Source organism: Amblyomma mixtum, chromosome 7 (assembly GCF_055824585.1).
Source record: "Amblyomma mixtum isolate Tamu chromosome 7, ASM5582458v1, whole genome shotgun sequence".
NCBI classification, from domain to species: Eukaryota; Metazoa; Arthropoda; class Arachnida; order Ixodida; family Ixodidae; genus Amblyomma; species Amblyomma mixtum.
Window position 1 is genome coordinate 13,714,031 of NC_143018.1, and position 9,830 is coordinate 13,723,860.

General features: G+C 45.6%; 1 protein-coding gene across 1 annotated transcript; it reads left to right on the forward strand.

The window, feature by feature from the left end:
- The first annotated feature begins 222 nt into the window (after window positions 1-222).
- On the forward strand, window positions 223-6,154 carry RpL29 (ribosomal protein L29). The gene is made up of 4 exons (XM_089551757.1): window positions 223-309; window positions 1,252-1,312; window positions 2,228-2,292; window positions 5,960-6,154. The coding sequence occupies exons 2-4, from the start codon at window positions 1,276-1,278 to the stop codon at window positions 6,095-6,097; spliced, it is 240 nt and encodes a 79-aa protein (XP_089407883.1). The 5' UTR covers window positions 223-309; window positions 1,252-1,275; the 3' UTR covers window positions 6,098-6,154.
- The last annotated feature ends 3,676 nt before the right edge of the window (window positions 6,155-9,830 follow it).

A 9,830-nucleotide genomic window follows, 5' to 3' on the forward strand; every position in this document is an offset into this window, starting at 1 on the left:
GCCTTTCTTTGTTTCTTTTTTTTTTCTGCAAGTTTTGCTTTATTCTTGTTTGTATTGCCATGGTTGCTGCTTGATTTTTTATATGTAGTTCGTGTCGTTCTGGAAAATATTACAAATATGAGTCGCATGAATCTCTATATCGCATTTAAAAAATTTGCTTGGTGTAAAATAATATTAAGAAGTTATGCTTTTATTGCTTTTATTTAAGTTCTGTATTGAAAGTTGTGTTTAAGCGTTGACAGGATTTCGCCGTCAGGTGCGCTAGTTTCGCTCCTTTTCGTGTGTGGATTTCGCGAGCGGCATCTCAAGGTACGGTACCTTCCGTGTGTAATCGGAGTTAATCTTTGTTAACCTCAAGATTTTCGTCGATCATTTGAATAGTGCAGATATATGACGTTTCTGCTGTGTGGACAGCATGTTATTTCTGAATTTTGATGTTACTGTGCTTTATACAGGCCTGGTAGCTCCGGCCGTGGTTGCAGTTGACGCTTCTAACAAAATAAGCAACTTTTGCGTGTCTGCAAACATTTTAGTGCGTTATTTTAAATAAAAAGAAGTAGCGGTGAGCGTTATTGATGCATTTCAGAGTGCTGTGTAGTGTTTTCTTTGTTTTGTTGGGTGTTGGAAACTCATCCCAAAGATTCTTTAGCGACATGCATCCCTCGGTATTCTCTAGGCGGCCCATTTGAAATTTTGGAACGACACGTCAAAGCGCTTACGTTGCTTTAATGCATGACACCTACATTTGTGTTTCGCGGCTGGTAATAGTGAAAAATTAAATGTCACCGAATGCTTACGCTCACAAACTGGTTGACTACGCACATGCTTACTGTAACACTGCACCTGTGTCCTCGTTCAGCCCAGCATTTCCAGGGCTGAACGAATTTATTGGGTGCTAAATTGACGCTGGCATGCTCAAAGGCGTTCCCAGCAGATGTCTTGCACGACGTTGGTGGGGTCACGACGTGCCTACATGCTTTCGGTGCCTGAGCCCATACCTGTTTGTTGCAAAATACGCAACAGTGCGGTATTCAGTTCCGAGATTAGCGTTGCGCACGCACGCTTTTTTGTTAGGGCACTTATTGCTGGCTCATTGCGTTTGTATTGGTGCTTGAGAACTTGCACGAGAACGCCAGCCAATCCGGCGCAGTCGCGAAGTTAGTTTTTGTGACTGATTTTGTGATCACACGCTAGCCGTTTTTTTTTTTTTCTGTGGCAGCATGAAATAAAGTGTTCTCGGTTTCTTTGCAGGTGCCGTGCTAAAGGTGTGCCACAATGGCAAAGACAAAGAACCACACCAATCACAACCAGAGTGAGTTTTAAAAAGTGGCACTTCACTTTTTTTTTTCCTCTGAAATGAGCCTAGTTGATCTTGATAGGAATTGAAGATAATGTGAAAGTTTGTTATCTGCAGCGACTGTGGAAATGCTTTGGCCTCCTTCGCTTTGCACCTTAAAAGTGTCCTTGTTCAGTTCCATGTCTCTAGGACTGAGCAAATCGATTGGGTGCTAAATCGAACCAGGCACACTCAAAGGCGTTCCCAGCAGATGTCTGACAAGACATTGGTGGGGTCAGAATGTGCCAACATGCATTGTGTGCTAATGGCAAGGTTTATCACATGGGAGTATGCCACTTGAAAGTGCACAAGGATGAGTGCACTGCAAGGCGCGGGGAATACCTTAAAACACTTATTTCCCCATTTTATGTCGGTCGTTAAGTGGCTTAACTTACCAAGATAGCTTAATTTTGATTAATTTCGGTTTTTGGATTTGGCTCATTTCCAAAAAGAAGAACCACATTTCCACCAAGCTTACTCGCTTCAGTAGAGTGGAGAGCTGGGCGAGTCGCTACATGGGAGCGTCATCCTATGTTCCTGCTCTGTAACTCCGTCCTTTGCGCAGGTTTTCTTTCTAGAAGCTTGCTTGCCTTGTTAGCAGTGTGGTATACTGAACTATGCTTTATCATAAGGTCAGTGCTACTTGAGCGACAGGCTCATGTTTTTGATCCCGTCCAGTTTATGGGACTGATGGGCCACTTAGTATGCCTCAAGATCGTGATCAAACGAGTCGAACTCTTGGGCTAGATGGAAGTATACATCTAGGGTTTGCAAGTTAGTGTAGAAAGACAACTAATATCATTCCGCACTCATCAGCTAAAGTAGTTTGCAGCGTACTAATTTCACGCTGCTTAGAAACAGTCCACTTAACATCTGTGCAACGTGTTCCAGACCGCAAGGACCACAGGAATGGCATCAAGCGGCCCAAGAAGGGTTTGAAGCCTTCCATGCGAGGGGTAAGTGCTGCACTTTTGCACGTATCCAAAAGCAGATGTGGCTACGACTGTCTGCATCTCACAGTGAAAGCCCACAACATGCATTGGCAAACTGATCATGAGGACTACGTTTAAAGGCCTACTTGACTGAAATTTTTCAAACCGTAAAAAGGTTGTTTTTTCATAGTATACCCCCGTATTATGCGACCCACAAAACATTAAGCTCCAGTTTCAAGCAGTTATGGTGCCAAAGGCACGCAAAAATCGGAGTTTTCAATACCGAAACTGAAAAACGGGCGCCATTGCCGCCCGCCGGAAGTGACACGTGTTTGAGACTGGAGTCCGGACAGGTTCGGAGCGTCTGCTTGTTGCGGCTCGAGCAAAGCGCTGGTACCGGTAGCGCGCGCAGCACTTTGTGCGATAAATACTGGTTATATGTGAAAACAAACATCTTAAAACGGATGAAACGCCCTAGAAAAAGTTCTAAACGTGTTTTATTTGCTGTAGTAGACTAGAAAAGTCCTGGCTCAACCTCAGCGAAGATGATCGCACCGCAATGCTAGTGGGCGTTGTTTGCCTGGCAGTATTCGATTACAGCTTGTGCAAAGTTCGGACATAGCGCAGGAAGGAAGCATATTCAAATGGAGGCCAAGTTGGAGTGCTTGTATTATCAAGTCGGCTTTTTTGAGTGGACACGCGCGTGTCAACAGACATATGCGCGCTCTGCTGTGCATGTAATATGGTTGTTATCTTGATTTAAAAGAAATGACCTGCCTTTTTCTTTTCCTTCTAATTAGTCTCCCCCGTCGAAAGGTATTCCTACCTGTGCATAGAAGTTTGCAACAGGTGCTGTGAATGCGGCGTAAATCAATAAAAACAGCTGCATGTCTAAAAAGGGAGCTCAAGATTTAGCGCGAGGCAGAAACGTCAGTCACCCACCATTATCTTTTTTGAAGAAGAGAGGGGAATTCACGTCAAAACCTGAGCTCCAGACAGCTGACACCAGCTTTCAAGATCGGGGGTGAAGGGCAGTGGCCGAGAGGTATATGTATGGTGCTTTCCGCATTCCTCGATTCCCTTCCGCGGCGACGCACTTCGTCGACATGATGCCAGCAGTTTATTTTTCTCGGAGACCATCGAGCTTCGCGGTGAAAACAGCCAGAAACGCGCCAGAAGAATAGCTTACAAGGGGCGCACACTCACTTCAGAACGCCTGAAACTGGCGAGCCGGCGATGCCGGTGTCTCAATTGTGCGTCATTTCCGGTCAGGTTTGTTAGTTGTCCGGCACACCGCTAGGGGACTGCGTCGTCTGCTACAGAGGGTTTTGAACGCTTGTAACTAAAATTCTAGATGCTTCACAGCCCTAATATTAAATAGAAATATTGTTCATAACGTGCACACTATATCGAGCGCAAAATTAGCCGAAGTAATCTTTCGGTCAAGTAGGCCTTTAACTGATTCCTCTTTAGTAGTAAGCCCTGGATAAGGTTATCTGGCTGACGATTGCTACTCTCCTGTTTGCACAGGGTGGGTAGGCAGAAAGACAGCATAAAAGTGACCAAACACCTTCGAAACAATGTTTCGGATGAATTGTCAGGGTCACTACACAGTTTGCGGCTCACCGTTTAATGTTTTCATCTGTTAATCTTTTAACGGATACTGGTTGCTGGCTACCACCAGCACTTGACAGCATGATCAGTTAGTTGAAGTTGTACAGTAGTGATGTAGCAAGTATTGTACTTGCTGGAAGTGCACATTGTTTGTATAACGTGCACACTATATCGAGCGCAAAATTAGCCGAAGTAATCCTTCGGTCAAGTAGGCCTTTAACTGATTCCTCTTTAGTAGTAAGCCCTGGATAAGGTTATCTGGCTGACGATTGCTACTCTCCTGTTTGCACAGGGTGGGTAGGCAGAAAGACAGCATAAAAGTGACTAAACACCTTCGAAACAATGTTTCGGATGAATTGTCAGGGTCACTACACAGTTTGCGGCTCACCGTTTAATGTTTTCATCTGTTAATCTTTTAACGGATACTGGTTGCTGGCTACCACCAGCACTTGACAGCATGATCAGTTAGTTGAAGTTGTACAGTAGTGATGTAGCAAGTATTGTACTTGCTGGAAGTGCACATTGTTTGTCAAGTGCTGTAGAGGCTGGTTTTGGCTGCACATTCCTTGCTGCTGGTGTGCACAAATGAAACTAGAGGCCGCGCTCACACTTTCCCATTTGGAGCCAGTGCGATTCAGTAGGCTGTGTCAAGTGACTTTGCATCAAGTGGATGTTGCTACAAGATGCTTTGCACCTTATGTGTGTCCACGCTCAGCTCCGCATTCCTTGGACTAGGCGTATTTGTTGGGTGCTAAATTGAAGCAGGCACGTTCAAAGGCGTTCCCAGCAGGAGTCTTGCATGACATTGGTGGGGTCAGGATGTGCCAACATGCTGTGCGTGCACAGGGTAGGGCGCATTACATGCGGCCAAAACGTGTATATGGATGAGGAATAAAATGTTTGCCTGGCATTGTACTTGGCACATGACTGCAGTACATTATGCTTATACCTCATAGCAGTTAGCAGATTTTGTAGCTGGCATTCGATGGTAGTGGGCCCGTTTGTCGCATCAAGGTGTTAAAAGCCCTCATACCATTCCATTTCATGGCATTGGGTGTACCATGCCTTCATATTTTGAAGCTGACATGGCATCCTGCGCTAACTACAACATGTTCTTAGTTCATGTTAGTGCACTTGTTAACAGAGCATGGTAGAAGGCTTATGTGTTGTAATGAGTGGCATGTAACACTCTAGGTAACATTGTATTCTCTGCCTTGGATCATGTCAATTGTGTGCACTCTGAGTTCACCTCAGTGGTTGTCTTGTAAAATTCAGGTACGGAATGAACATGCTCAAGCTGGAAGCAGCTGTAAAAGTTGGTGCGTAATTTCTAAGCATCTGTGTTTAGGTATTTTACTGCTAATTGCTTTGGACAGAGGTGGCCCATTTCTTGCAAGGACATGCATTGAGCCAGTTCTTTCCCTTAGAAGTAGATCATTAGTGCTACTGTTTCCAAGTCATTGGTATTTGCAGCAGTGCTAGGGGGAGGGCAAGTGGTGTGACAGTTTCTGGCAGATGTGATCCATGGGCCAGAAATAAGTGCATTGCTTAATGCTTAAGCCATCGATTTCTTTATCTCGTTCAAAATTTGTACCAATGAGTTAGTTGTGCAGCACACTGTAGTGTGTGCACAAACCTTACTGGCAAAAGTGGGAAACCGCGGGGTTCAATCCTGTTGTAGATCCATGCTTGCCAAACCTTGGTGCAAGCACTTTTGCATGCTGGTGTTAGCATTATGACTGCCATGCCCACAGCTGATGCATTGCCTTTGGTTTGCTGCGGGAGAGCCCACTGTGTAATGTGGCTATGCCTACTTCCGACAGGCACATTGCTCGCCGCCTCCGGGCCTTGGCGATGGCTGTAGAGCGGGGAAGGGCTGTACATTTAGCTTCAGTGTGAAAGGGAATGGCAAATTTCCTTATTTTGGAGTAGCTGTACATTGTAAAATGGGCCACTGCTGCATTGTCTTGCACTGAACCATAATGCATATGCGGTGATGAACCGCTAGTGAGTGAGCAAGGGTTTTAACAGATGTTTGGCGTCGGGACACTTATCGTGTGTGTTTATCACTCCCCAGGTGGATGCTAAGTTTGTGAAGAACATGCGGTTTGCCAAGCGGCATAACAAGAAGGGCCTGAAGAAGATGCGCGCCAACGAGGCCCTGCAGAAGGAGGCTGCACTGGCCGCAAAGAAGGCGGCGGGAGTCAGCGTGTAATAAATAAATAGCGGTGCAAACTGTACAGAAAGACAGATTTCTTTCGTATGTGCTCAACCCTCTTGTCGGGCTTACTTTCTGATCACTGCTTGCTTAGAGAAAAGGCCTGTGGTCCTTCTGTGCACCATTTTGAGCATGCAGAGTATGAGCATCCCTCAAAGCTTTTCATTGCTCAAGAAGAATATAGAGGAGCGATACAGTTCAAGCTCATTCATGTTTCAAAAATGCATTGGTCTCTTTATACTTCCCGCTAGAACACGTGAGTCTATATTTCGAGGACATGACTTAAGTCACATGGATGCCACCACAGTATGTGACTAGTGAGCAGAGCAGCTCCGTTCCTTTTAAAGAGATGCTGTGGTGTTTTTTTTTTTCCTTGTCGATTGTGTTAGCTGGATTCCTCGTTTGTTCCCGACACCTGTGTAAAAAGAATTATTGAAATCGGACAATGCGAACAAAAGTTATTCAACTTAGAAAATTCAAAATATCGGCACTATCGATCTAAACTATGCCTTGCACATTTGCAGGCAATTGTTTCCTTGCAAGGGGGCAGCCCACCACTGTGCGCAGGCACAGTGCCACATATCCAGTCTAGCCCGGTTATAACGAAGTCGGCGGGAATCGGAAATCACTTCGCTATATCCGCTATTTCGTTATATGTGGACTACGAAAAAAAAATGCAAACATCGGCATACCGATTTATTGCCGCTGAAAGAAGTCGTCCAGCGTCCCCTGAACACGTTTCGCGAGCGCGGACTTCAGGATTGCGGCTTCCATACCATCCAACTTCGAACCAAAGATCTGGTCGAACTCCGCGATAACGATAAAAATGAGCCGCGCTTCCAACATGCACAATGCTGCCGCGCTTTCTCCCTGCCTTGCGCACCGCGGCACTGACATAAAACAAAGCGCGCGCTGCCACACCTCCTGCAGACTGCAGTCCAGCCGTGGTGCCGACTGCCTGGGAGAAATAGAGAACCGAGATTGGCCAAGACGGCCGCTTTCTGCGACGTCATCGAAAAAAAAAAATCGTCGCTGTTCTTTTTCCCATTTTTCCCCTGCGCGGCGTGCTCTACCGCTCTACGCCGTGACGCCGTTCAAGGACGGCGCAACATGAGACCGGCGTGCCATGCGATGCAGTGAAGCAACCTTTCGCTTCGCAGGAGAGCAGACGACGCCACGAAAGGACGCTGTCAGCCGAATTTTGCTCTTATTTTCGCGGAAAAAATCGCCTCAAGGACGCAAAAATGTGTTGATTGGCAGATTATTTTTCGGTTGGTATTAAATCTCTTCGTTATATCCGCTGACGCACTCTTATTTACTTCGTTAAAACCGGACCCAAAATGTATTGAAAATGCAAAAATGGGAATGGGAAATTGAAATCCCTTCGTTATAACCGCTATTTCGCTATAAGTGGCTTCGTTATAAACGGGCTAGACTATATCTGTATCTATATCTGTATGTCTATATCTTTGTCCTGCCCACTCGCAGAGGCCTAAGTGTTGTACGAGAAATATGCGATGAAGTATATTTATGAGCACACTCCCTGCATAGCATCCATTGCATTGCATGCTTGGTATGAAATGCAGTTCAATGCAAAAATGGAATGATGAACGCACTAAGCTGCCACCTGTTCACTTTCACATATGGGACATAGACCACTTCACTGAATTAAAGTAGAATTGCAAGCCCAAGGATGCGGGTTCAGTCCCAGCCACTTTTCGGTGCAGGCAAAATGTACGACACCTGTGTGCTGTGCAAGCCCTAGGTGGTCGAAATTTTCCGGGGCCCCCACTCCTTCCATCCCTACCCTTGCGAGGCAGTTGCATATGTTACCTTTACTCAAAACCAATTTTTTTTGTGCACCACTGGTTAAGGATGTGATGAACTTCTACCAGTTATGATGGGCTATTCAGTTAACCATTGTAAAAAGCATGCAATCAATGCATAAAGGGTTCAGGATATGATTAATTTTTGCTTATAGAGACCGATTGTTCAATTTGATAAAAGCGCAACATGCCTTGCTTAATTCTGGTTTGATTTATGGGGGTTTAACGTCACAAATATTGGAAGTTTTTGCACGTTAAAGCAACACTAGTTAAGTGGGTATTTTAACAACGTTGCATGAATACTTCACTGGCATACTATACATAATGCATTCTTACCAAGAGATAGAGGAATATGCGCTCAAACTTTCTAGGCAAAACTGGGAATCGCTATGCGACAAAATGGACGGGAATATAAGTCTGGCTCGCACATGGAGTTTACTCAGATACCTCCTAGACCCTGACGGATGTAAAACGGCCCAGAGGCAAAACCTCCAAAAGATCCAGCATAAACATGAGGGTACAGAGCAAGAGCTGCTCGATGAGATTCGATCTAAGTACATAGGGGACACCGAGAAGGTACCTCTGCATGGTTACTGTGGGATACCCAACGATCGCTTGGACGAACCCATTACTGAATCCGAAGTGCGAGCAGAGCTTGCTAGATTAAATACTAATTCAGCGCCCGGACCGGATGGGGTAAGCAACAAATTGCTCAGAAATCTCGACGACAACTCTATAACAGCACTCACTGCCTACATGCAGAAATGTTGGGAGGCGGGTGAGATTCTTAAGCAGTGGAAGTCGGCTAAGGTGGTACTTATTCCTAAACCGGGGAAACCTTTGTCGATCGAGAATCTAAGGCCTATATCCCTAACCTCCTGTGCAGGGAAATTGATGGAGCATGTAGTGCAGACACGTCTCAACAACTACATGGAAGACCACCATCTTTATCCTATCTCCATGGTGGGATTCAGGTCTCATCTCTCAACGCAGGACGTGATGCTGCAACTAAAACATGAAATTCTGGACTCACAAACGCGGGACGCGAAGGTCATTCTGAGTCTTGACCTGGCGAAGGCTTTCGATAACGTCACGCACAAGGCGATCCTGGATAATCTCAGCCTCCTGGGAGTAGGCCCGAAAACCTACAACTATGTTAAAAATTTCCTTTCCGACAGAGTGGCCCAAATTAACTTCGGGGAAAGTAAATCAGACTACATAGAGCTAGGTAGCAAGGGGACCCCGCAGGGATCTGTACTGTCCCCGCTTCTTTTCAACGTGGCCATGATCGGGCTTCCTAGCAAACTAGCAGCGATTGAAGGTCTCAGTCATTGCATGTATGCGGATGACATTACTATGTGGATTGGCAAAGGAACTGACGGTCAAATAGAGGAGACTCTCCAAATGGCCATAGGAGAAGTTGAAAAGTATGTAAATGATAGGGGGCTTAGGTGCTCCTCGCAAAAATCGGAAATGCTTTTTTACCAACCAAAGAGGAAATCACGGTCGGATCCCCCGCGGATATCTCTTAAGGCTCAGGGACTCGATATCCCGACGGTGGACAGGATTAGAGTCTTAGGGCTGTACATTCAAAACAACGGTTTCAATGGAGAAGCAATAAAGAAGTTGGAGATATGCGCGCAACAGACTATGCGGCTCATCCGCAGAATCGCAAATAGGCGCTATGGCATGAAAGAAACGAATCTAATCAGATTAGTTGAAGCCTTTGTAATAAGTAAGATTGCTTACGTAGCTCCTTTCCTTAATCTCAAGGCAGCGGAGAAGTCCAAGCTGGAAGGGATCATTCGCAGAAGTGTCAAGCAGGCGCTGGGTTTACCAATTCGGACCCCCACCGCAAAACTTTTAGAACTAGGTCTTCACAACACATTGGATGAAATTGTGGA